We start from the raw sequence: 27,358 nt of genomic DNA on the forward strand, positions 1-27,358 counted from the left end.
CCCTCCCCTCTAGAACCCTCAGTTTGTTTCTCAGAGTCCATAGTCTCTCATGGTTCGTCTCCCCCTCTGATTCCCCTTCATTCTTCCCTTCCTGCTATCTTCTTCTTTTTTAAAAAAACATATAATGTATTATTTGTTTCAGAGGTACAGGTCTGTGATTCAATAGTCTAACACAATTTACAGCCCTCACCATAGCACATACCCTCCCCAGTGTCTATCACCCAGCCACCCCATCCCTCCCACTTTTGACCATTTTTAAAGTCTATTTCATCTGATATACATATAGCTACCCTTGCCTTTTGGACAGTAAGTTTGCTTGAAATCTTTCCATCCCTTCACTCTCAGTCTCTGTGTCTTTAAAGCTAAAGTGGGTTTCTTGTAGGCAGCATATCATTGGACCTTGTTTTTTGTTTGTCTATTTATCTAGTCAGCCATTCTGCAGAACTTTATCTGTTTTCATTTAAAGTAATCATTAACAGTAAGGACTTACTATTGCCATTTTGTTCATTGTTTTTTTATCCTGCTTTTTAGTTTGTTTTGATGTTTTTATGTCTTATATCAATATGTTTTGACTTCTTTGTCATGTTCTTTTGTGTAATTATAGGTTTTCCCTTGTGGGTACCATAAGGCTTACATAAACTCTCTTAAAATTATAACACCCTAAACTAATGATAACTTCAATAGAATTTCTAAGCTTTACACTTTTATCTCTTCTTCTCACATTTTAGGTTATTGATGTTACAATTTATATATTCTTTACATTGTGTAACTAATAGATTATTATAGTTATGGTTTTTACTACATTTGTTTCTTTTATTTTTTGTTGAAGTATAGTTGACACACAATGTTACATTAGTTCCAGGTGTACAACATAGTAATTCAACAAGTCTATATGTTATGCTATGCTCACCACAAGTGTAGCTACTGTCTATCACCATACAACACTACTCCAATACCACTAACTATATTCCCTAGGATATACATTTTATCCTTGTGACTTATTCCATAAATGGAAGTCTGTAACTCTCAGTCCACCCATTTTGCCCACCCCCCACCACCACCCTCCCTTCTGGCAACCATCAGTGTGTTCTCTGTATTTCTGGGTCTTTTTCTGCTTTTTGTTTGTTTATTCATTTGTCTTGTTGCTTAGATTCCACAAATGAAATCATACGGTATTTATCTTTGACTTATTCCGCTTAACATAATACCCTCTAGGTCTACCCATGTCACAAATGGCAAGATTTCATTCTTTTTTATGACTGAGTAATATTTCATTGTATATAAGACCACATGTTCTTTATCCATACCTCTATCGATGGACACTTGGATTGCTCCCATATCTTGGCTATTTTAAATAATGCTATAATAAACAGAGGGGTGCACATATCTTTTTGAATTAGTGTTTGTGTTTTCTTTGAGTAAATACCCAGTAGTGGGAGTACTAGATCACATTGCATTTCTATTTTTAATTTTTTGAGGAACCTCCATACTCTTTTCCACAGTGACTGCACCAATTTGCCTTCTTACCAACAGTACACAGGGTTTCCTTTCTCCACATCCTTGCCAACACTTATTATTTCTTATCTTTTTGATTCAAGCTATTCTGACAGGTGTAAGGTAATATCTCATTGTGGTTTTGATTTGCACTTTCCTGATGTTTAGTGACATTGACCTTTTTTTCATGTGTCTGTTGGCCATTTGTATATCTTCTGTTAAGTCCATCCGGTCTATTGTGTCATTCAAAGACGCTGTTGCTTTATTGGTTTTCTGCATGGATGATCTAGCCATTGATATAAGTGGAGTGTTAAAGTTTCCTACTATTATTGTATTAGTGTCAATTTCTCCCTTTTTGTCTGTGAATATTTGCTTTATGTATTTAGGTACTCCAATTTTGGGTACATCGATGTTTACAATTTTTAGATCTTGTTGGATCGACCCTTTATCTTTATGCAGTGCCCTTCTATGTCTGTTACAGTCTTTGTTTTAAAGATTATTTTGTCTGATATAAGAATGCTACCCAGCTTTTTTATTCTCATTTCCATTTGCATGGAATATCTTTTTCCATACTTTTGCTTTCAGTCTGTATGTGTCTTTAGGTCTGAAATGCTTGCAGGCAGCATATACATGGGACTTGTTTTTTTTTAATCCATTCTGCTACCCTATGTCTTTTGATTGGAACATTTAGACCATTTACATTTAAAGTTATTGATAGATATGTACTTATTGTCATCTTGTTAATTGCTTCTTGTTTTTGTAGTTTTTCTCTGTTCCTTTTTTTTTTTTTCCCCTCTTGCTCTCTTTCCTTGTGATTGGTTCTTTTCTTTGGTTTTATGCTTGAATTCCTTTCTCTTTCTTGTTTAACTATTATGGTTTTTGGTTTGTGGTTACCATGATGTGCATATATAACATCCTAAGTATATAGCAGTCTGTATTAAGTTGATGGTCACTTAAGTTTGAACACATTCTAAAAAAACTTTATTCACCCCTCCACGTTGTATGCATTTATTGTCATATTTTACATCTTTTTATTCATAATTTTCTTCTAATTACGGCCTTTTCTTTTCCACTTAACGAAATCCCTTTAATATTTCTTTTAAGGCCAGTTTAGTGATGATGAACTCCTTTAACTTTTCTGGGAAACTCACTCTCCTTCAATTTTAAATGATAACCTTGCTAAGTAGAGTATTCTTGGTTGCAGGTTTTTTCCATTCAGCACTTTGAAAATAACATACTACTCCCTTTTGGCCTGCAAACTTTCTGCTGTAAAATCAGCTGATAGCCTTATGGGGTTTCCCTTTATGTAAATGTTTGCTTCTCTCTTGCTTTTAAAATTCATCTTTAACCTTTTACATTTTAATTATTATATGTCATGGTGTGGCCCTCCTTGGATTTATCTTGTCTGGAACTATGTTCTTCCTGAAACTGGATGTCTCTTTCCTTCCCCAGGTTATGGAAATTTTCACCTTTCTTCAATAAGTTTTCTGCCCCTTTCTCTCTCTCTTTTTCTGGGACCCTGATAATGCAAATGTTTGTTTGCTTGGTGTTGTCCAAGACATCCCTTAACCTATCCTCATCAATTTTTTTTTCTTTGCGCTGTTCAGCTTGGGTGCTTTCCATTATCCTGTCTTCCAGATCACTGATCCATTCCTTGTGCCTCCACTAATCTAACATTGATTCCCCCAATGTACTTTTTATTTCTGTGATTGTATTCTTCAACTCTGATTCTTTTTTATATTGTCTATCTTGTTGTTAAAGTTCTCACTGAGTTATTCCACTCTTCAGTCTGATATGCATCTTTATGATCATTACTTTAAACTCTTTATCAAGCATATTATCTCTGTTTCATTTAGGGTTTTTTCCTAAGGTTTTGTCTTATTCTTTCATGTGGAGCATATTCCTGTCTCCTCATTTTGCTTTTCTGTTCTTCTTTCTGAATCAGGTGGAATAGCCACTTCTCCTAAACTTGAAGAAATAGTCTTATTGTATGGTCATCCCTGTGTAGACTGTGCACGGTGACTTTGGCTGGCTGGCTGGCTGGAACTGAGGCTGGTATAGGTTGGGGATCCTGGGCACTTGTGCTGGGACTGCACTAGTGGGATGGTCAGAGCTGAAGTGGGCATAGGCTAGGGCAGTCCCAGGGCTCTCTGGGCAAGAGCCCTGACAGGACAACTGTAGTTGAAGTAGGTACAGGTCAGGGAGGTCCTGGGGCTCTCTGCATAGAGGGGACCCTGGGAGGACAGCTGAAGCTAAAATGGGTGCAAGGCAGGATTTCCCAAGGTGCTCATCATAGGGGGTAACCTGACAGGGCAACTGGAGCTGAAATGGTACAGGCCTGGAGTCTTCTGAGGTTCTTTGTGCCTATATAACCTTGATACAATGACTAGAGCTGTAGTGAGCACTGACTGGAGGTGTCCTATGTGTGCTGCACTGGGGCCACCTTGGTGGGATGGTTGGGGCTGGTGTGGGCTAGGGCCCTGGTGCTTGCTAAGGTGGTAGGCCAGCTAGGGTGCCCAGACTTTGCTCCTGTCTATGCTACAAGACTAAGGGGAAACATGGACAATGGTGTTCATAAGCCCCTCCCCACCCAGAGAGCTCCAACAGCTCCGCAGCCATTTGGCAAGGTCCTAGGGGTGGTTCCTTTATTCTAGTTGCCCTTTTAAACTGTGGCTTTTTTTTTTCTGTGCCCCAGGGCAGAAGAATCTGTTCCAGGTCCCTCAGTCCTATCCCTCCCCACAGCAGTTCACAACATAGGGAGTGGGGGCTCCCTTTGTAATTGTGTCTCTTCTCTCTTGCCATTCTCTATATGGTTTATCTTTTGTTGTGCAGAAGCTGTTCAGTCAGCCCTCAGTTCTTCAAAAGGAACTGCTCTATAAATAGGTGTAGATTTGGTGTGTCCATGGAGCAGGTGAGTTCAGGGTCTTCCAACATTGCCATCCTAGACCAGAACCTTGTTGGTAACTTTTAAACCCTAGTTGTAAGTGAATTATCTACCACCTTTACCATATTACAGAATCTAACTTTGACTATATATTTACCATTATCACTGAATTTTACAATGCCTTATGTTTTTATGATGTTAATTAGTGTCCTTTTATTTCCACTCAAAGAACTCCCTCTATCATTTCTTGGAAGGCACATGTATTGGTGAATTCCCTCAACTTTTGTTTGGGAAAGTCTTCATCCCTAGTTCATTTGTGCAGAAGAGCTTTACTGGGTATAGTATTTTTGGTTGACAGTTTTTTCCTTTTCAAGTTTTAAACATGTCATCCTGTTCTCTTCTGGCCTGAAAATTTTCTGCTGCGCAGTCTGCCAAAAAGTCTTATGGAAGGTCACTTGTGTATACTTTTCTCTTGCTGCTTTTAAAATTCTGTGTTTGGCAGGGAGTCTGCTTGGGATGCTTGCTTTCTCTCTTTCCCTCTGCCCCTCCCCCTACAGGAGCACATGCACACGTGCTCTCTCTCTCTCTCTCCCAAATATTTTTTAAAAATAAATAAAATTCTGTGTTTAGCTTTTAGTAATTTAATGTGTCCACTGTAACCCTATTTGGGTTCCTCTTTGGGGTCCTTTGGGTGTCTTCAACCTGGATGCCTATTTCTTTCCCCAAGTTTAGGAACTTTTCAGCTATTATTGCTTTAAATATAGTTTCTGTCCCTTTCTTTTCTTCTGGGATTCCCATAATATGAATATTGTTTCCTTTCATTGTATCCTATAAGCCCCACTGGCTTTCTTCAGTCTTTTTTATTATTTTTTTTTTTAAGATTTTATTTATTTATTTGACAGAGACACAGCGAGAGAGGGAACACAAGCAGGGGGAGTGGGAGAGGGAGACGCAGGCTTCCCACCGAGCAGGGAGCCCGATGTGGGGCTCGATCCCAGGACTCTGGGCTCATGACCTGAACCGAAGGCAACACTTAACGACTGAGCCACCCAGGCGCCCCTTTTTTTCTTTTTGCTCCTCTGACTGGATAATTTCAAACCTCCTGTCTTCCAAGTTGCTGATTCTTCTGCCTGTGTGGGTCTACTTTTGAAGTTTTGACTGAGTTCTTCAGTGTGGTTATTGTATTTTTTCAGCCCTAAGATTTCTGTTTGGGTTTTTTTGATGGTTTGTTTCTTTGTTGAACTTCTTGTTTTGTTCATGAACTGTTAATCTAATTTTATTTAGTTGTCCATGTGTTCTTGTAGATTAAACTACTTTAAAAGGATTCTTCAGAATTCTTTGATCCTAGATCTACATCTCTTTTTTTTAAAAGATTTTATTTATTTGACAGAGAGAGACATAGTGAGAGAGGGAACACAAGCAGGGAGAGTGGGAGAGGGAGAAGCAGGCTTCCTGCTGAGCAGAGAGCCCGACGTGGGGCTCGATCCCAGGACCCCGGGATCCTGACCTGAGCCGAAGGCAGATGCTTAACAAGTGAGCCACCCAGGCGCCCCTAGATTGACATTTCTTTAGAGTAACTTATTAAGCTTTATCTGTTTCCTTTGGTTGTATCAAATTTGTCTGATTTTTCATGATCCTTGATTCCTTATGTTGGTATCTGCATTTGAGTAAGTGGTCTTCTCTTCCAGACTTTGCAGGTTTGCTTTGGCAGAGATAGTATTTCAAAGGTCAGCTCAATTTGGGCTTCTGGACAAGTCTGCTGGTAATGTCTTGGGTAGGTGAAGCCTGCTATTAGGGTCTATTATTTGGACAAGGCAACTGTTTAAGCTCTGAGATAAGGGTGTTGGGTATACCACTGGCTGAAAACAGCTGGATAGGACTGTTGGCTTGCTTCCCTGCCCAAGTGAGGCTATAGGATGAGCTCCATGGTTGCCTAAATTCTGTGTCCAGGCTTTCTAAGACTGGGTACTATACTTAGCAGCAGGTGAGGCTATGAATTTGCTTCCTTGCCCTGGCCAGGCAGCAGGACAAAACCCAGAGTCTGCATGGTTCACAGCCTTGGGGCCCAAATCGGGCAAGAGTGTGCACTGAATACCCTGGTCAGATGAGGTCACCAATTTTGTTCTGCAGATGGGGAAAGCCACAGGCTATGTATGTTCTCTGTTCAAGTGCCACTGTAAACAGGGCTGTTGGGTGGGCCGTGCAGCTTCCTCTGTGTTCTGGTAAGGCTCCTTAGTCATGTGGGCTGAAGGCTGTATTCAGCTGTAAGTGGAACTATGAATTTAGTTTCCCTGCCGAGGTGCAGTGGGAGAAGCAGCTCCAAGGCCGTTAAGGCTCTTTGCGGTCTTGACTAAAGCTGACCCATGCTTCCCTGACCAAACCGGGCCACTAGCTTTGCTCTAGGGGTGGTCAGTTCTGCACACTTGCCTCTTGGCTCAAGTGTGGCTGGGTTATGCAGAAGATTCCAGGTGTTCTTGCCAGCCCTTCCTCTCAGATGGGGCCAAGGACCGTGCTCCATAGCAAGTGCGGCCATGATTCAGCTTCTCCAGCCTCAGTGGGACTTGGAGAGCCCTCTTCAGGCAACTCTCAAATTATCCCAAACCAGGCTTTCTGGTCAGGAGGGGCCGGGAGCCACATCCCACAACTGCTAGGGCTCTCCCCAGCCCTACTGCCTGGGCACAGGCAGACCAGGCTACAGCGCCTACACACTCCTCTTTGAGGAGGAGGAGGACCCGAATCAGGCAGACCTGCCCCCTGCCTAGTTCCCCGGTCAGACTGCACTGCTAACTTGGTTCTGCAGTTGAATAAAGCCACTGGTTGCGATTACTACTTGGGCCCTGCAAGTATGAACTTGGTTGGCTGAGATCTAAGTGCTGGTTGTTGGAAGTCCTTCCCCACTTACGTCACAGATGCCCCTGCAATCCCCATGGGGTGAAACCACAGTAGGTGCTCCCACAAAGTGACCCGCAATGCTGGGGGAACTGGATATCTAACCTGAACTCTTCTCCCTTGGAGGAACCGTAGGTTCAGGGGGACCTCTCAGCGTGGTGCTACCCTGGCCTAGGGGAGGGGCAGTAAAGCCGCTTCTCCTACTCCTCCAGTGCAGTCTGTCTTGGTCTCTGTGCTGAGGGGTGCTTCAGCCTCGGCATTGTGCTCTAGGATTCTCAGTGGTGTCTTGTCTGTGAATAGTTGCTAGTTGTTCTTATGAAGGGGCGTGAAGTCAGGAATGACCTATGTTGCTATCTTGGGGAGGTCACTGCCCTTACTACGTGTTGAACATGGTTTTGAGGACTTTATATGGATTAACTTCTTTAATCCTCCCAACCACTTTATGGGATAGGTCACCCCATTTTACAGATAGGAAAACTGAGGATAAAGTGGGAACTCTTGTTTGACTCATGCCCCTTCTGCTTTTAATTGTGAGAGTGGAACTCATCACACTGTCCCTACCTCCCAAGAGCAGGCACCCCTCTCCTCCACCATGGCCAGCAGTGCTCCATGGCCCTTTGCTGGGCCCTCTGGGGAACATATCTGCTAGAGATGGCAGATTCAATGGGGGAGGCAGGAGATGCAAGTGGAAAGGAGCAACAAAGGGACTTTCCCGTTCTTCAGGACACTGGTGATGCCAGGGGCTCTATTTTTTAATCCTCACTTCTCCACCTCCCCCCCCGCAAAAAAGTTGGTGGTGGGATTGGAAACCCCCACCGGTTACCCTCCCCACCAGAGCCTCTCTTAGGCCACTGAGGGCTTTCCAGCCTCCCTCTGGATAAGAGCAGCTCCCCACCCAAGGCAGCCACCCTGCTTCATCCCTAGAATGTGGGTTTAGGCTTTGAGCTTTTAACCAGGGGAGACACAGACCTGGAGAGGACTTGTTCAGGTTGTAGGTGTTCCAGCCTAAGGTACACCCAGGTGTCCTAAGGCCAGGGTTATATCCTTTCCCCAGGCTGCCACTTGGTGTGGAAGTTGGCATGGCTGGGGGGCTGCCATTCCCAACACTGCTCCCCTAAGAAAATAGTCAGTGGACATCTCACAAAAGAGCTTTGGGAGGTTGTCTGATCCTAGGTTAGGAAAGACTCTTACCCCACCAGTAAAAGGGAAGAAGATAAAAACACTGCCCCTTCTTTTCTTGTATTTGCATAAAATCTCCAGAAGGAACCTTCAAGGAGAAGCCTGGCCCATGGATGGACTGACTTTTGTGTCATTTGAATATGGAGCCATGTGAACATGTAGCCTGTTCAAAATGAGCATCTTTTTAAAAACACTCTTTCCTGAAGCCCCAGGCTGGGAGGCAGGACTCCTAGGTTCTGGTCCTGCTTCTGCCATGCCCTGACTGTAACTTTGGGTAACTCACCTTATCTCTTTAGGCTGTTCCTGCTGCTATAAACATGAGTGAGCTGAACATCATCTGCAAGGTTCCATTCAGCTACCAGGTCTAGGATTCTAGACTCCCCAGCTAGATTTTACAGTCTCTAAAGGGAGAGATGGGGCAGTTTTGGAGTCTTTGGAAAAAGTCTCCCTTGTCAAGCTTGGCCCGGCGGGGGTGGGGGGTTGTTCACCCTGCTAGAAGCCACTCCCTCCCTGGGACCCAGGTCTTCAGAGCAAGCTGGCCAGGACTGTTCTGTGAGTCAGGACGACAGAAGGTGCTGACCTAGGGGAGCAGGCTCAACACAACTCAGCTTTTAGAGAGGTGTAGATCTAGGTTCAAATCCTGGGCAAACCTGAGCTGTAGTCATTTAACCACTCTGAGCCTGAAGTTCCCCATCTATAAGATAATACCAGCTTCACAGGTTAAGAGGGTTAAATGAGATATCTGAAAAGCACCTGCACACGGAAGGTACTGGACACACGTAGCATCTTTCCTCCCTCCCTCCAACAGAGCAGCTAGGACACAGAGGAGGCTGGGTTAATTTGTAGTTGGTTTTCTTATGCAAATCCATGAAACACGGCCTTCTCGGTTGATTCTCCCAGCAATTTTGTTGCTGCAAACCCAAAACTATGTTGGCTGCTCACACCACTGGAGCAGAAAACAAAACCCACCTAACTTTGCCAGCTTAGGACATCAGGGGGCTTAGCTTTCATTTGTGTGCATGCAGCAAACAATGCCAAATGGCCTTTGGGAGATGGCACGAGTCTCCAGCTGGTAGGTGGTCCAGTAGGGGTGGGGGGAGGGAGAGATGGAGCACATCAGCACTTCCCAAGGCTTCCACTCAACAGGGACAGGGAGCACAGATGGGGCCGGGGGCTCGGCGCTGGGCAGCAACTGACTTCCTTCAGGACCTCAGGCCCTTCCGGGTCTCCGAGCCTCTGGGTTTTCATCCATACACCTAGCTTACAGGCTTGTTGTCATGAGTAAATTTGCCTCCTCCCTCTTAAGAACACCTCCTAGGTGTCTAAGGCCTTCAAAGAGGAGACGCATTCACAAAACTGCCTTGTGGCAAATGGACCTGCAGGGATTTAACTGATGTAGAAAACACAGGCTTGTCACCGGAGTTGGTTGTAATACGTGCGCTAGCCCCAATGCACACGGGATGAGCCAAAGAGCAAAATGGACTTTTTTTTCTCTATGGCAGACTGATGCCTACAAAGTGTGTCTGGGGTGGGGTAGAAAGTTTCTTAGTCCCTGGCAGAGACTTGGTGTCTGTGCCGTGGAGAGGCAGGGGCAACCCCAGAGCTTTCAAGACAAACACGGGGGCATTTTATTTAAACGACAGGACAGATGTCCAAGAACATCCGCTACAGCCGCCCCCCGCCAAGGAGCCCTCTGACGGGAGGTGGGACCGCAGGGAGCCAGGCCCAGTGCAGCCCAGCCCGGAGGAGGGCTGCCAGGGGCGTGGAAACAAGAACCCACAACTCTCCCCATAGTGGCCCAGAAAGAGAAAACCAAGATGCAAACCCAAAGCCATCCCAGACTTTTCCTGTGGCTTCTTGAAAGTTGTGTGCTTGTGACCTGAGAATCGAGCTGGGGGGAAGGAGCCCGAGGGAAGGGAAGGGAGCGCCCCTGAGGAAAGCACAGAGCCAGTAGAGGGAGGACAGGCAGCAGAACGTCTGGGGGCCAACTTCCAGCAACCTCTGGCAGGGCTCTGGGCCCAATCCTGAGATAGAGTGCTCAAGAAAGGAGACTTACCAAAAAGAAAAGGGTCTGATCTCTCTGAGGCTGAGGTATTAGAGCCTGGTCCCAGGGTACAGACATGCTGGGGGGCTTCGTTCTGGTGAATTAAGGACCATACACACATAACCGCAGGAGTCCCGAGCACAGAGTGCCCTGCAGGCCCCTTGGCCTCAGAAGACAATTCCTAATACCTCCTCCTGCAGGTGCCCGGGCTCTGATGGCCCCACATCGGTGTTGCCTTGTCCAGGCAGGAGCTCACAGAAGTCCACACTCTTCACCCTGAGATGCGTGGTCTCAGGGGGGAGGCTTACGGTATTCCAGTGGTACCATCCTTTCCGGCCCCGCCGCCGGGTTCCTCTGAGTGGGGCAGGCAGCAGCAAATAGGGCAGGAGAAAGCTTTCTCAGAAGGACTAGAGCGCAGGCAGCTCCTCAGGCACTTGGTCTGGGTGCAGGAGAGGCTCGGGGCCTCAGCAGCGATACACCCTCAGGCTACTGGTCTCATCCAGGCCCAGCTGCAGAAGGCCCGAGGTAGCTGCCGGCTTGGGCACTGAAGAGAAGAGCTGTCTGGCCACGAGGTGAAGGAAAACTCTGCAGTCAAGTCAGCTATTCAGGTCCAGGGAAAGGCCAAGGCCCAAACAGGGTCCTCCTTGGACCGCCGCCCCGCCCCCCACCCCACCCCACCACCACCACCACCCAGGGCACAAACACAAGCTCTGTAGCCCACCTCAGCCATCCCAGCAATGACAGCAGGAAGGGGCCAAGACTTGGGGACCAAAGGATACAACTTGGGGTCATTCCTGTAATGTTCTAGCCACTTTCGGTTGGCCTCGATCATGCTCTGGAAGTCTGTGCTGCCTGCCTCAGGGCTGGAGCCGTGGGAATGGGCCCGCCGCAGGAGGCGCAGCTGCTCACTGGGAAGGCGGAGGCCGGCGTGAGGAGAGGGAGAGAGGAGGCAAGAGGACTGGAGGAAGGGGACAGTCGACCCGCTTCTCCCTCCTCTCCACACACCCCATACACCAGCCAGGGCCTTCGCGGGGTGGCTTTAGCAACTCCAAGCTTCCTTTGCTGGCAAGAATGCCCTTCTGGAATGATGAGCATCAGTTCCCCAAAGACAAGGTGGTGCCCCCCCCCCCGGCCCCTCCCCTGGGTGAACACTCCTGACGTCAGGGCTCCCACATCGGCCTAGTCCCAGCCAATCTGACCAGCAAAAGCTTTCCCCTCTGTTGACTCCAATACCTGCCCAGCATCAGCTCCTGAGTGGGCCAAAGGGTAAGTGGGGGTGCTTATGGTTGGGGGCCTGTGGAGGGGGGGCAGGGGATATATTTGGCAAGGAAGAAGATGAATGGGAAATTAACAACAGGTTTAAGTAATTGCCCATCTGTCTCTCCCCCAGGGTGCCCCTTCTCACTCCAGATGTTGCTCAGCAGGACTGCGGGAACAGACAACAAGCTCAATGGCAAAGACAAAAGCCATGCTCAAGGACAGGAAGGGCCAGGGGAAGGAACAGGGTCCTGCCAAGGCTGATTTCTCCCTGCAGGGGCTAGCAGGCAGCTTCCTCCCAGAGCTGGGCCAGGTGAGACCGGCCGGCCGCCACTGGGACCTCAGTGAGTAAGACTTTTCTCTGGTGGTGGTAGAGGCACCTCAGACCCAGGCACGCAACTTTGTGGCCTGGGGACCTGTCCAAGCTCTCTGGGCAACGTAACCAGAGTTCTGCTCCCCTGGGAGGTGCCGCCTGCCCAGGGAGGCTTACCTGGCAGACACATAACCCAGCCTGTTCTCCAGTGGGGCAGGGCCGCTGCTGAGGAACGGGACTCCAGCTGGAAAAGGAGGAAATCATCCAGAAATGGGTCACGGAAGCCAGTCCCAGCAGGCCACCTCCCAGCTCACCAGTGCACCTCCCGCCTCCCACAGACACACAACAACAGGGCAAGTTTCAGTGGTTGGAGGTGAGAGACAGATGAGAGACGGGAATTGTCCTGTTTATTTGTAAAATTTAATCTACTTTTCTATTTGGGTTAAGACAGATATGTAACTTTTTCCCCAAAGTAACTGTGTTTTTATGGCTTTTCACCTTCTTCATCAGGACTAAGAGACCAGGAGAGGCCCCCTCGCCCAGAACCAGGGCAAAGCTGTATGGCCAAGGGGTTATGAGCAGAATCTTGAAGTCATAGAGACGGGGGGCCAAAACCCAGTGTGTTACTTACTCCCTGGGTACCCTGGAGCATATCCCTTAACCTGAGTCTCAGTTTTCTCATCTGTAAGGGGGGGATAAATATTACTACCTCAGAGGGTTGTTAGAAGGACTCATGTGTGGCCCCTCACACAAGGCACAAGATGGCAGCTATCACAATGAGGACAGGGATGACCTTTTAGGTTCTGCTGAGCTCCAGCTCCCATCAGAAAGGCTGCAGTCAGCCCAAGCTCCAGGTCAACCGTCATGACTCACAGAGCCTGTGGCTTCAGGGTCACCAGCAAATCTTCCTCCCATAATGGGATGGGCCATGCCAAAGCTGGGGGCGGCAAGGGGCCGGCAGAGGAGGCAGAAGGGAGGGAGGCTTACTTGGAAAATACTTGCGCCACTTCTCCAACAGGAAGTCGTCCACTGTTTGAGCCACGGAGGAGGAGAGCGTGGAGCCCAGCCCGGGGTCCCAGGCCCACTGGGTGGATGTGGGCACCGCCGGCGGCCAGGCTGAGACCCGGGCCAGGGAGGGGCAGGCGGGTATGGAGGTGCTCCTGCGGTCCCGGGGCAGGGTGGGCGCTGGTGTGGAAGCGAAGAGGGGTGGTGGCGGCTGCGGGTTGAGACTGCCCAGCATGCTGAGGACACCGTTCAGCTGGCTGCTGATCCGCTGCAGGGAGCTGCTCAAGTACTGGAACTTGTAGGGGAAGGTGGCACTTGCAGTCAGGTTGACTAAAAGGGAAGGACTCAGCTTCAGGGCCTAGGACGGCCCCAGGCACGGCAGCGCCCTGGCTGCCCTCCTGGTCTGTGGGCCATAGCCCCTCGGCTGATGGGGGCCAGAGGGTGCAGACTGGAAGCTGGCTGAGGGGGAAAAAGCCTCTCCAGGGAGCGGGCAAGGAAGGGAGAGGAGATGGCCCTCTGCCCCATTGCAGACCAGAGTGGCAGAGGGAGAACACCTCGCAGAAGGCACCAGAAGGTCTCTGCATGTTCAGGTGGCCCCTGACCCTTTCTGCCCTGTGTGCTGGCAAACCCCAATGGGGTCACTCCTCCCAAGCGTTACTGAGTGCCTGCTCCAGACACTGGCTCCTAGTAGGCCCCCCCCAAGTCCCCCTCTCTCCACGGATACCATGGTCCTCCCCCTGCCGGCACTGCCACTCACAGTGAGGCAGGGGGTGGGATTCGGAGCTTGAACTGCTCATGTCTTCCGTGTCGCTGAGGTCAAATGTCACCACCTTCTTGGTGGAAGCTCGTCTCAGCGTGTCCTCATCTGAAGCCTGATGGGTACGAGCAGCAGTGAGTACTGGTGCCTGCCCTCTGTGTTCTGCCCACTGTCCGTGTGACGGCCCCGGACTCTCTGGGACCCAAAATTCTGGGAGAGGGACACCCTACGGGCTGCCTTGCCGCATGGGAGGAGGGAAGCAGGGGTTGGGAGGACACAGTGGGCTGACACATAGGCAGCAGGGCCCCAGGACCAGAGCCCGTGCCCCCAGCAAACTCCCCCTGCAGGATGGCTCCACCTAGGCTTCCCTCCTGCCACACCCACGCCTCGAGCGTCCAGAGGACCCTGGAGGAGGCCGCAGGAAAAGGAGGGAAGCCTAGGTGTGTCCATTCCCAAACCCCGGGGCCCAGCTCTCCTCAGGAACCCCCGCAGGGCAGGGCCAGTGCCTCTCAAGAGCCTGCAGCAAGAGGCTCCGGGTCTGCTCAGAACTATTCCGCACAGATGTATTCAGCAACCCAGCCCAGGAGCCCCAGAGGCTCAGCTCCCCCCACCACGGGACCAAAGAACCCAACAGCAGCCCAGGAAAGGAAGAGGGAGGCCCTGGCCACCATGCTGTACCTCCTCCCGAAGAGATGACTCTAGCTGATTCAGCTTCTCCTCTTTCTTCCTCAGCAGGTCGTGGCCCTTCCGCATGGCCGACTTCATCTCATCCAGGTGCCTGGTCTCCTGCCGCCAGAGAGAAAGGGGAGGACAGACACGGGGTCTCAGCGCAGGTGCTAGAGTCCCAGCTCTGTGTGTGGTTGTTGGCTGGGTGACCCTGGACAAATCACCTCTCTGGACTGTCCTCTCAAGAAGAGAAATACTAGTTTGGTTTTTTTTTAAAGATTTTTTATTTATTTATTCATGAGAGACAGAGGCAGAGGGAGAAGCAGGCTCCCCGCGGAGCAGGGAGCCCGATGTGGGACTCGATCCCAGGACCCTGGGATCATGACCTGAGCCGAAGGCAGACCCTTAACTGACTGAGCCACCCAGGCGTCCCGAAATACTAGTTTTCTAGGGTCATGAGGATTCAATGAGGTAGTTACATGCTGAGCCCTGGGCCCGCACCTAACACATTCTCAAAGAGTTACAACATGCTACCCTAGGGTTATTACTGTCCCTGCCCCCACCGCCCTCCCTCTCAGCATGCAGCAGAGCAATGAGGGCCTGAGGGCAGCATGCAAATGCCCCTGGTAAGCCTGCGGGCACCAACAGAATTCTAAGGGAGCAGGCCTGAGCTGCTGGCCAAGGCCCTCAGATGGCACCATGAAGTCTCTTCCTTTTCCCTGGAAATTAGGCTATCAGACAAGTACTTCAGCCTTATGCCCAGTGTGCTCAGAAGATTCACTTATAAACCACATCTTTAGGGTGACGGGCCAGAAAAGCACTGGATGTGAAATTTTAAAAACCTTACTTGTACTCTTCACCTAGAAAGTGAGAGTCCCACCACTGCCTTGCACATTGTGAGGACGAAGAAAGCATTGTACACTGAGCATTGACATGTAAATGTCAGGTGCTTTCATCCTCACGGAGATCAATAACCTGCAGCACCTGTCCAGTGGCCCCGGGCCGATGTGACCACGCTGCGGGGAACCCAGAATTACCAGAAGCCACGGCTGCCCTGGCTGCCCCCAGCAGCCCCCCACCCCAGCCCCCGCAGGACCGGCAGACTCTCCTCAAGGCCCCTGACCTCCTCCAGGTCCTTGCGCGCATCTTCCAGGGCCTTGGTGCCTGGGGGATCGTCGGCATCCTCCTGAGCACTGGCCAGCTCCCGGCACCAGTGCTGCTGGGCGGCCTTCAGAGCCGTCTGCCGTCTCCGCATGGAGCGGGTCTGCCGCACCAGGAACTCCTTGGCACTGCGGAGAGCCATCCCCTCGGCGGAGAGGTAGTGCTGGATGCTGTGGGAGGGCAGGGCAGAGGGGTTGGAAAGGGAAAGCACACACGCTCTGAGAACTGCTCTGGGTCACTTGAGCACTTCCCCGACAGATGCCCAGCCTGAGCACAGACTACGAGGCTGGGCATGAATACACAAGTATTCACACTCTAGTGCGCAGCATGCTGCAGAGTCCTCCCACCCTGCCTCTAAAGGGATTGGGCCTGGGGCCTCCAGATAAATGGCCAGACACTCCCATCAGCTTGATCCTCAACCAGAGGGCAGCAGGCCCCAGCATGCTGTGTCAGTGGTCACAATGGGTCAACCTTCCTGGCTTGCTAAAGAAATCCCCTCCGTCCCTCAGGTCCTCGTCCCCGAACCAAGCCCCACTGGTGATCACCCCAGGTCTGTGATGCAGGCACTCACCCCTTCATGGAATCCTGGACCCAAACTAAGGCTATCAGAACTCACCTGTCCAAGGACAAGTTGGTCTCCTCCTTGCTCTGGGAGAGAGAAGAGGATACCTCTTTGGTCTGGTTCTAAGGACACACAGTAGAAAAGGCCCACTGAATATCAGATACACTGCCGGCTCAAAGGACCCCCCCAAAGCCCCTCCCAGGGGCCTAAATACAGAAATGGCTCTGGGGGAGCTGCTGGGCACCATTCGTGTATAGATATCATTTGAGTGATGGAGATGGGGAACTGGGACTATTAAGGACAGGAGGCTAAGGTCGTTTTTGAAGCAAAGCCAGGACCCCTCCTGGAGCACCGCCCCAGTCCCACCACCCTGTCCCTTCCACAGCACAGAGAAACTCACTGTCCCAAGGGATTTCCTCAGGTCCTCAATGTGGAGATCTGGCTCAGAACTTGGGGAGGCGTTACTCTCCTTAGCTACTAGCTCTTTCAGTGTGTCCTGCTTCCTCTGAGCTTCAGCCTCCAGGTCGCTGTGATGGGGGTAGAGGTGGGGTTTGGGGGGCAGGGGGGAGACAGGCTCACATGATGAAGCAGGGCGGGCAGCACACCATCATGCCTGCTGGGGTGGGCTTCAAGCCCTGATCTTAGGGAGACAGCAGGACTGGGGCATGACCGGTAGAACCAGAGACCCCCAGCTGTTCATACCTCTCACCCCATACTCCCTACAAATGCAGCTAAGCCCCTCTGCCTGGCTCCACCCCTGCCTGATAGTTGGGCCGTGAGCAGCCAGGGCCCAGGTATGTCAGAGGGCATATAGCAGGGGAGGCCAAGTGCAGGGTGCCCACACCACCTGATGTGCTTCTGCAGCCTCCGACTCTGGGTCTGCAGCGCATCCACCTGGGACTCCAGCTCCACCTTGCGGGCCCGAAGCTCATCCAGGAGTCTTTGGAGCTGTCGGTTTGACTCCAACAGGTGGGTGTGCTCCTTCTTTGACTCCTCCAAGTGCTGATAGCTGGCTGTGACTTCCTGAAAAGATAGAAGCACCTGGAGACATGCGGGACCAAGGCAGGCAGCAGCAGCACAGGGACCCCGAGGAGCATGGGAGCGAGCGTGGAACTCAAGCACCCTGAAGTCACTGCGCCGAGGGTAGGAGGTGTGTGGCCTCTGCCGCCCTCCACAGCCCCACCCCCTGGGGCTCCCCAGCTGGGCTATCTGTGGCATCCTGCCAACAGCATCTGGAACCCTAAAGCCCGGGACAGATCGGGTGAGCAAAAGGTGGGATGTTGCGGGGAGAGGGAGGGAAGGTAAAGGGAACGGGGCAGAGACGAGGGAGGACAGGGAGCCAGCCAAACCTCACTCTGCAGCGCCACCTGCCTCTGCACATCAAGGAGCTGCTGATGCTCCTTTCGGGCGGTCTCCTCCTGCGGGGGTGGGGAAGAAATGGGGCTGTCTGGCCAGCTCCAGACGCCCTGGGTCTAAGGAGCAGGAGGCCCCAAGCTCTCCCTGGGGCGCTACCACTCCAAGGTCCAGGGCCCCTGGAGATGCTATCCTCAACTCCTGCTCTCTCACCTGGAGATCCAGTTGAGCCAATTTGGCCTTGACATCTTTGGTTCTGGTTTCAAGTTCCACCTCTAAATCTTGTAGTTTCCTTTCCTGCACAGAAATAGGTAGAGTGAAAGATGTAAGTGTAGGAAGAGTGCAAGGCATGAGCTGAGGGGGCAGGAGGGAGATCTGGACCCACCCTTCCATAGCACAGCCTCCAAGCTAAGGCTCAGCCTCATCCCACTTGCCCTTGCAGGCCGCCGGGAAAGTACCACCTTGTGTCTTCCCAATGGGGGCAAGGAGAGACAAAGGCGCCAAACCCAGGGTCCTGTGGGGGCTGACCTCCTCTAAGCCCGGGGCTGTTCGCTGGCCCAGAAAACAAAGGACCATGCGTGCCCTGGCCTGTGAGAGACCCCCGCACCTGAAGCTATCAAGGCTCAGATCTGCGGCTGCCCCAGCTGCCTGCCCCCAGCACTTCTCCTGCATGGAGGTGCCAGAGGGGGCTCACCCACCCTGGTGCCCCGGGACCGCCCGGAGCCCCCACCTGCTCCCGGTGCCGACGCCGCAAGTCCTCGAGCTGCCTGTCCTGCATCTGCCTCACGGCCTCCAATTCTCGCTCGTGTGACCTGCGCAGGCGCTCCAGCTCCCCGGTCAGGTGGCCCAGCAGCTGCGCCCGCTGCTTCCTCTCCTGCCCAGAAGGGGAGGCTGCTGGCGGGGAAGCTGCAGCGGCCCTCACACCCCTAAAGCCACGGCCCCTCCCGGCAGCCTCGAGTCAGTAAGGCTGGGGACCCCAGCGGCTCCCGAGGGCCAGCTCTTCGAGGAGGAGAGCACGGAGGAGCGCCCAGGCCTCCCCCCACAGAAAGCCTGCACCCCTCTCTGCCGCGGAAGCAGACACTGCTCAGATGCCATGAGACACCCCCCTGCCGTGGAAATCTGCCTGTCCTGCTGTCCACTGTGCACAGCGTCCTTCCTCGAGGGAAGAGAGGTCACTAATAAATTAGCACTGCTCTTCAGCAAGGTCCGCATTGGTTTGGGAAGGGAACCAGCTACGTTTTATCACAGGCCGGCTATTTTTGTGTGGGAAAGACCGTACAGACAGGCCGGGACACAGTTTCCAGTTACCGGAACAGGAGCCTAGACATCCCGGGCAGAGGCCCAGCTGGGAGCTAAAGTCAGGCCCCACCGCCACCCCTGTTCACCCCCAGTGTGAGCCAGCCAAGCTGGTGTGGTGCCACATTCTCACCTACGGGGGGGAAGGCTGAACATGGACGGATCAGCTCTAAGGAGTGTTTGCCTCTTGCCAGTCTATGATGTCCTGGAATTTTGGTTAACCCTGATGGCATGGTGCTGGGGTGGTTAAAGTTGAAGGCTTGGGAGCCAGACAGTCGGGGCTTGAAGCTCAGCTCCTCGACTTACTAGCCCAGAGCCCTTGGGAAAGGTGCTTGCGCTCCTGAGTCTCCGTTTCACTTTCCAACTGGAGGTCACGATAGTCCGCACCTCTTCGGGGTGTTGGGGGGACTAAATGAGTCCGCACACATCGGGAGCTGAGAACAGTGCTAGCACGGGGTACGAACTCGGTTATCTGTGAGCCGCAGCCGCTCGGGGAGGGAAGGCAGCCGCCTGCTGCTGCTGGAGTAAACCGGGAACCAGGGCTGCAACAGGGCAGGGCATCACCCAGCTGCCAAGGACTGCCAGCTGCGCGTGCCCGCACGCGCCGAATGTGTGCACAGGGGAAGGGGCAAGTCACCTCGGCTTCGTACTGCTCTCTGGCCTCAGCTACCACTTGTTGGTGCTCCTCCTTCATCTTGTCCATCCTCCTCTCATGGTCCCTTTCCACCTCCTGGCGCTTCTCTCGCAGGAGGTCACTGAGCTGCAGGGTAGGCAGCGGGGATGTGACATGCAGGCCCGAGGGTGGACCAGCGCATGGGGACTGAGGCACTCGAAGGTGGAGTACACGCACGCCTCCCCAGTGCCCTACACGCATGACTCGTGACGTGCAGGCACCACATCCCAGCACCCCTCCCCGCTTACGTACAGGGGCGCGGGGGTGGAGAAGCGCCAACCTCAAGGGAACGGAGGCATAGAAATGCAACCAGAACTCTAGCCCCAGCTGAGCCTTCCAAAGCAAAGCAGGGGCCCCTGGGCCAGGACGGAGCGCCCAGGACAGGTACACGTAAGGTCGAAGGAGCCCACCAGCATTTACCTCTTGCTCATATTCAAGCACTTGGTGAACCTTCTGATGAGCCCTCTGCTCTGCCCGACTGAGGCTCTCCTGCAGCCGGGCCTCCTCTTTCTGCTGAGCTTCCTTCATCTTCTTCTGGAGGCTGGAGACAACCTGAGGAGGCCCCAGCACAGGGAACGGGCCACTTAGCGCTGCAGAGCAACCTCAGGGACTCGCCAGGGGCCCAGCACCCATCCCCAGGGGGCTTCAGTGGGAGGGAGGCTCCTGCCCCAGGGGCAGGCATGGGGCCGAGTTCTGCCCACCGGCAGCGAAGGGGCCTTGAGGCTCTCGCTGAGGGAGGAGGACGCAGTCTCTGCCTGGCAGCCCAGGGCCGGCTGCACCTCACCTCCCTGTGCTTGGCCTCCAGCGAGGAAGAGAGCTGCTCCAGCTCGGCCTGGTGCTCCCTCTCCAGCGCTTCCACGGCCTGGGGAGCAACAAGGGGCCTGTGACAGCCGGGGGGCAGGGAAGGCTGGCCGGACACTGACCCGGAGGAAGGGAGACCATGCCTGACTCCCTTCCAGCTAAAGGACCGAGGGGAACCGCAGAGACACATCTTTGTTCCCCCAAAATAACTCCGTCCCTAAAGGCTGCTACTAGCAAATGAGTAGGAAATGAAGGCCAGAGTGGAGCGGTCACCGCTCCCATCCCCCTGCCCCTCTGGGCTAGGCCCCAGGTACACAGGTCACGCTCCTGCCTATGAATAGGGCCCGAGGCTATGAAGGCTGGAGGTCTGGCACAATTGGCCTGAACACCTGTGAGACAGGGACGCCCTCCCCCACCTCCTGTAGTCTCTCCTTATCTAAAAGCTGAAGCTCACCTTCACCCAAGGAAAAAAGTTCCACGTGGCCTGACTGTTCCTTACTTCCTACTCTTACCTAGAGACAGACCATCAGGAGACAGAAAGGATTGGAGACATGGGGAGTACAGACAAAGAAGAAAACCCTCCTCTGAGTGTGCAATCTCTCTACAGCCGGAGAGACGAAAGGTCATCGCAGATGCCCCTTGGGGACAGGGATGGGGACAGGCCACCTTTTTCTCAGAACCTCTGGTCTGATCTAAGTTCTTTCAGTCACAAAATCTTCCCAGATCCATACGCCATTCCCCCTCCACCCTCCTCACTGCCACGGACAGCACCCAGCTAGTGCCGGCCCTGGACAGAGCCCCTGGACACCTGCCATCCCCTCCCCTGTGCCATGCAGACCCGGGCTAGCACCTGCCCGGAGACAGCGGGGCCCACGCGGAGGTGGCGGGCCCAGTCGGCCCACCCACTGTCTCCAAGTCCCATGCCAGCTGTGGGGACACCTCCTCTGTGCCTGGCCCCCCCGCCCAGCTTGGCGCCTGGCCCCTCTCCAGGCAGCCCAGGGGCGCGTCCAACGGGAGGCTCCACGCTGTGGGCTCACCTCTTTCCTCTCCCCCTCCAGCTGCTTCCTGAGCTGCTGCAAAGCCGCCTCCTTCTCGGCATTCAAGGCAGCGTGCTCTCTCTTCTCCGAGGCCTCCACCTCTTCCTTGAGCTGTTCCAGCATCTGTCTGCTCCACTGTTCCAAGCTGGCCCTCTCAGCCTTCTGGAGAGACTCCAACTCTTCTCTCAGCCGCTGCAAGGAAGCCTCCTGCTCAGCCCTGAGCGGACAGACAGACGGAATGGGACGGGCCTGTGCACTCGGGGCACTGCCAGGGGCGGCCAGCCCACCGTGCGCTCACCTGATGCGGCCCTCATCTGCTTCCGCACTGGACTGCACCTGGGCCCGGAGCTGGGACAGCCTCCGGCTCTCCTCCTCTCTCATCTGAGTCTCCTCCTCCTCGGTGGCCTTCCGCAGCTGCTCCTTCAGGTAACTGGGATGGAAAAGAAAGGCAAGTTTGTTGGAGGAACCACTCTTCTATTTGTAATCTCCAACTCTCGGCCTCCAAAAGCCTGTAGCTCGCCTGCGAAGTTTCCTAAATCTGGGTCCTGCTGCCTCCCTCTAACACCTTCCAGGGTAAGAGGGGGCCACGAACGCTTCCTGCTCTTGGCAGCAGCCAAGAGGACAACAGGCTGCTTGATCCCAGAACAGCATTTCTGCCAGAGGCTCCCCTCTGCCCACAGGTACACCGCGGCATGGCATTCACTCGAGGACAGAGACAGTCTGACCCCAACCCAGCTCTGGTGCCGCGTCCTCTCACTTACAACCTGATCAACGGTTCCAGCCACCGCCTCTCAACCCCACCACACTCCTCCGCGCCTCTTGGCCCTTGTTCTTGCTGGTGCCTCCCCCGAGAATTCCCTTATTTGACAAAGCCATATTCACCGCTCAACACCCAGCTTCCTCCTCTCAGAGAAGTCTCCCAAGTCTCTCCAAGTTCATAAATTAGCCCTTCTGTTCCTTTTACCCTTTCTGCGAGGCCCTTCCTAATCCCAGGCCGCTCTGTACCACACATAGTCATTTCATCTTTTGTGTGTCTCTTTTCCTTACAAGTCTGGGAGCTTCTCCAGAGAAAGAATCGTGTCTTAAAGTCTTATATCCGAGGTGCTGAACACAGTAGCTGACGTGAAGTAGGTGCTCCATAAATGTTTGTGGAATTTGAACAGCATCACCCAGCCCCAAACTATAAGTAAGCGCCGATGATCCATAAGGGACATCTTATTTACGGACAAACGACGGTGAACATTTCATCCCAGGCAGATATCCCCCTGCCCACGCAGCCCCCACAGGACCTGGGGCTGTGTGTTGTGCGCTCAGGAATTCAAGCCTAAGAAAAACACGATTCAGAAGACAATGTCTTTGAAAAGCTTCCTGGTGAATTCCAAAGCCAAAAAAGATTTAGGGTCATTTTCTATTTCAAGTTACCTGCACCACTACTCTCTTCCATTGTGATAGAAAATTTGAGTTAAATAAAAATCCTCTCTCCTAGATTCCCCGGAAACCCTTTCTCCTTGTTCTATGGCTCCATTTTCCACACATCACCACAGGATGTCAGAGCTGGGAGGGCCCTGAGAGGTTATATCCTTCATTTACAACCGTCTCTCTTCATCTCACAACTAAATTCAATTTCTTCGTTTTATAACTAAAGAAACTAAGGGTCAGCCTTCCTGCCTTCCTGCCTTCCTGCCTGCCTTCTCATTCAAGAAGTATCCGCTACAAGGTCAGCTGTGGCTTCCAGAAATTTCTACCAAGTGGAAGTTGCCCAGCACAGATGGCCCCAGGCCTCAGAAAGGCTCATGTGTAAGCAGAAACAGGGTTCTTGCAATAAACTATTTCATAGCGAGTCTGACAAGGCACTGCCTACAGAAAAATCACTTCCTGAAGGCCACTGAAACCAATGACTTCAACTGGAAATAAAATCAAGAGCTACCATTTACTGAGCAACTACCATGTTTCAGGCCCTGAGTCAGATACTTTTGGCATGCTAGCCTTCACCACAACCTAAGAGAGTTCTTGGCGGCCTTCTGGAGCTGGGGGTTTGGCGAGGGACAGAAAGCACAGTCAGTCGTGCCCAGGGTGGCCAGGAAGAGAGGAAGAGCCTGGTGGGCTGGCAGGGAGACACTACCAGGATTTCCTCCTAGGCTCTGCCTGTTAAGATCAGCTAAGTCATACCCTGTTTAGGCAGGCCCCTGCCCCAATTTTCATTTGGCTGGAAGAGGAAGGTGCTGCCTGGCAGGGGATCCGGGAGGGGTGATAGAAGGATGGGCCCTGGGTCAGCAGATCCTGTGTTGGGCTAATGAGAGAGACTGTCCCCGGTCCTCTGGGTAGCTGGGTGTTGGTTTTCCATTAGTCGAAGTTAAGCATAAACATTCTATGCACTCTTTGCTATGTATGATATAAAAATAAGTCTACCACTTTTGGATGTTCTGTCCAAGAGGAAAAGATTTAGCCTTTAGTTAAGTTGCCAAGTAAGTGAAAAATATATTAACACCTTGTTGTAGCCTCTGTCCCGCCCTGGGCCTGCGACAGACTGCTGACTACGTTCTCAATAGCCACTCTCCCATGCTCCCTTCCTATAGGGGCACTGATTTTTATTCGGTCAGGTAAAGAGACCCAACTCAAGGACTACATTTCCCAGTTTTCTTTGTGGCCAGGGGTAACTCATCAGATACGCATGGAAATTATTGAGTAAACTTTCCAAGAGAACTTCTTTAAGAATAAACAGAAGTTACTGGGTGAAGTTTCCAAGAACGTACCTTAAAATGGACCAAATGAGCTGGAAGGTACCCCTTTTGTACTCTGTCCCTATCCTTCCCGCCTGAGGCCCAGACACAATGGCTGGGGATCCAGAAGCCACGCTGGACTCTGAAGAGACCCTGAGAGTAGACAGCACTTAAAGGCAGCAGAGAGATTAAAGGACCGCCAGGGACCTGGTGACTCTGGAGCTGCCATGCCAGCCCTGGATGGCCTTTTCCTGTAAAAATAACCTCTAGCTTGTTTACAGATGTGTACACATCATCTCATCCACACAGACCCAGCCCAGCCTTAAGTGTCTTACTCGTTGAGGGCGTCCCAGCCAGCTACATAAAGAGCAGGAACCCAAATAGAAACTTCTGGGTTCTGGGAAATAGCACCTCAGACTGTACTATGTGGTCCCCACCAATCTCACTGGGTCCCAACAGGGCCCTGACTCCTGAGAGAGAGGACAACATAGTGGTTAGGAAAACGGGCTCCAGGGACCAGCTGCCTGGGCTAACCTGGCTCCACTGCTCAGTAACTTCGACACCTTGGACAAGGCACCTAGCCTGTCCATGCCTCAGTCTCTTCATCTGTATCACAGATCCTGTAGGACTGGGCTGACAGCAGTACCTCGTAAGAGCCACTCTCAGGACTAAACCAATTACCAGATATAAAGCACAGGGACCAGGGCCATCTCTCAAAAAGTGTTAGCTACTTGCACTATTATCACGCCTCCCAACTCCCTCCCGAAAAGACGAACCAGGGAGCCCCTTCCTCCGCACAGGCCATGGAGGAGGAGGAGTCTCGGTGGGGCCTCGGGTCTCCGGGGCGGGAGACGGGGGGTCGCTTGCTCCCCATGTCACTGCGAGGCCCCGGCAGCTTGCCGAAGGGGAGGGGCAGGACCTGAGAGACTTCTCTTTCTGCTGGTGAAGCTGGAGGATCTCCTCTTCCTCCTCCTGCCACAGCTTCTCCCGCAGCTGCTGCATCTTCTCCTGCTTCGATTCCAGGAGCTGCCTCTGGTCTTGCTCCAGGTCCTGGGCCATGGCCTCTTCCATGGCCTTCAATGAAGCCTGCTTTGGGGGAGCTGCAGGCTCCGTAGATCGCCTGCCAAGGGTGGGGGACAGCATTTCACCAGATTTAACATCCACCTGTTATACAGATCCAGAACAACACACAAGGAATCCGCATGGAGGGCCCAGGGGTCAGGAATCACATATGCAAATCAGGCCACCCCCGGGCCGGTGGGAAGGCTAGCCCCTCAAAGATATAGGCAGTGTCTGTTCACAGGGCAAGCCCCACTGTGGCTACGGCCCCAGGGGCCAAGAGAGAAGGGTAGCCCATACTAGGCTCTGGGGGACCTGGCAGGTTGTAGCCGAATGTGAAAACCTGAAGATGTGGCTCAAGACCTGGCAGCCACAGGGAGAGACTGAAGCTCTGCCCATAATGGAGTCCTCCCCAGGATGGTTCATGGCCCTGTTCCTGTGTCCCCACTAGGGCTCTGCCTGCTACTCGAGGCTCCCACCAGCAGTTCGGGGAGTCCCCAGAGGCTGCTCTCTGCCTCCCAAACTGAACACAGGCAGAAGCAGCAGCAAGTCTCCTAGCCCTGACACCCAGAAGAGTCCATGGAGGTCCAGCACAGGAAGGCCAAGGGAGCCAGGCAGGAGACTGTTCCCTCAGCCAAAGCCAGTAGCAAGAGTGCACCAAGAATGTCCTGCTCCATCTCTCCTTGATGATGCCACGTTTTCATCTGCTCAGAGTTAACTCCATGCTTAGAAATGGGTAAAAGAAATTCAGTGCTAACCTGGATGCATAAGGTGGGTGGTAAGATAAGGAATAATGGTCCTGGTGGAAAAGATGTCTATGAAGTAATGAGGGTTCTTGAAGGAAATGCCCAGAAAGAAACCCAAGAACATTTGGAGGCACGAAAGCGTAAGAGGGATAAAGTACTTCGCCTCTGGGAGCAGCTTTCCTAAAGGCCAGCGCCTGTGTGCATTCCCAGGTCCCTCATCTTCTGTTAGAAATTGGTCTCGCCACACAACCACCACCCTTCCCCGAGAGTGCGCAGGCACGGCCGGCCAGGCACGCTAGCCCCGTCAGCGGCATGGGCACGGTCCACACCAAGGAGCAGCATGGGCACGGTCCACACCAAGGAGCACTGGAGCAAGAGTGGAAGAGGGGACGCAGGACCGCCTTCCCCTCACTGCAGCAGATGGAAGGCGGTGGCCGGGATCAGACTAGAAGAGCAAAGAAAACAAGGGCTTTGGAATTCCGTCTGGGCCCCTTGAGCCCAGAGAGAGAAGGAAGACATAAAAGGCTCCTGACGTCTCTGAAATACCATTAAGATCTTTCCTTCCCCCTTTCCTAAAATCATTAACTCAGACCGGAAACAGCCTTGGGCCAGGCCTTCAGTTCTCTTCTGCTCTCAACCCCATCTCCATCCCCCTTCCCATTCCTGGCTCTCCTCCAGGTCCCCTGACCCAGCCCAACTGATGCGGATCTAAGAGACACTGTCACCACCTCTTCTGAGAGTCTTGCTCTCCGAGAGAAACTCCCCCCACAGCTCTCCGCCTCATCAACCCTCCAACTCATTTCCAGCCTTGGCTGAAAACATCTTTTTTTTCCCTGAGATGGTACCTCTGAATGTCTGTCTCCCCTGTGGGCTGCGTAGCTATGTGGAGCCCGAGGAACAGATGCTGCGGAAAGACGGGACCTCAGATGGCGCAGCAGTGTGCGCCCAGGCGACGCGCACGGGCGAGCACCCAGGCGAGGGGGGCTGCTTTCCAGCAGGCTCTTCCCCTTGTCCCCGTTTTAGAGCTCTAAGTGTCCCTAACGCCCCGCTTTGGTCCAAGGCCGTCAACGATGGCCCGACTGATTGAGGAGACAACAGGGAAGATGAAGCCTCCAGAGGAAGAGGCGGGTCTGATTTCGAGGCCACTCCTCAGGTGTCAGCATCAGACAGACCCAGTTTCCAACAGGCAGCGGCCAAGAGGACGCTCCGTAGGGGCATCATCATTTCAGGCTGGCCACCGAGGAAGGGAAGGAGTGGGGAGGGCAGGCGGTGGGGAGGGAGGAGGCGGTGGTGCCCAGGACATTCTCGACTGGCTGCACCGCCCCTAAAATTGCAATTAAAGAGATCCCATCCTTTTCACGTTCGGCCCAGTGGTTTAAATTCGTTTACCCCCTTTTTACAAACACCACATGAGAGGTGCCGGGATCACCAAGGGGAGGCTATTCCTGACTCTCGGACCCAG

The 27,358-nt window shown here is 52.6% G+C and overlaps 1 protein-coding gene across 1 annotated transcript in view; it reads right to left on the reverse strand.

Annotated features, from left to right (window-relative positions):
• Positions 1-9,326: 9,326 nt before the first annotated feature.
• CEP164 (centrosomal protein 164) overlaps positions 9,327-27,358 on the reverse strand; it is a 45,732-nt gene continuing 27,700 nt past the window's right edge. The window contains exons 9-27 of the mRNA XM_081797360.1: positions 25,011-25,211; positions 21,670-21,801; positions 21,372-21,588; positions 20,318-20,395; positions 19,954-20,085; positions 19,498-19,620; positions 18,295-18,438; positions 17,778-17,861; positions 17,561-17,629; positions 17,059-17,234; positions 16,612-16,738; positions 16,266-16,333; positions 15,612-15,819; positions 14,501-14,608; positions 13,823-13,937; positions 13,048-13,395; positions 12,238-12,304; positions 11,270-11,398; positions 9,327-11,051 (exon numbers count right to left, since the gene is read on the reverse strand). Of these exons, the coding sequence (XP_081653486.1) occupies positions 10,955-11,051; positions 11,270-11,398; positions 12,238-12,304; positions 13,048-13,395; positions 13,823-13,937; positions 14,501-14,608; positions 15,612-15,819; positions 16,266-16,333; positions 16,612-16,738; positions 17,059-17,234; positions 17,561-17,629; positions 17,778-17,861; positions 18,295-18,438; positions 19,498-19,620; positions 19,954-20,085; positions 20,318-20,395; positions 21,372-21,588; positions 21,670-21,801; positions 25,011-25,211 (2,623 nt within the window). The 3' untranslated portion in view covers positions 9,327-10,954. The remainder of the gene's footprint in view (positions 11,052-11,269; positions 11,399-12,237; positions 12,305-13,047; positions 13,396-13,822; positions 13,938-14,500; positions 14,609-15,611; positions 15,820-16,265; positions 16,334-16,611; positions 16,739-17,058; positions 17,235-17,560; positions 17,630-17,777; positions 17,862-18,294; positions 18,439-19,497; positions 19,621-19,953; positions 20,086-20,317; positions 20,396-21,371; positions 21,589-21,669; positions 21,802-25,010; positions 25,212-27,358) is intronic.

This window comes from Leptonychotes weddellii, chromosome 11 (genome assembly GCF_054177405.1).
Source record: "Leptonychotes weddellii isolate Sample4059 chromosome 11, ASM5417740v2, whole genome shotgun sequence".
Classification (NCBI taxonomy): domain Eukaryota; kingdom Metazoa; phylum Chordata; class Mammalia; order Carnivora; family Phocidae; genus Leptonychotes; species Leptonychotes weddellii.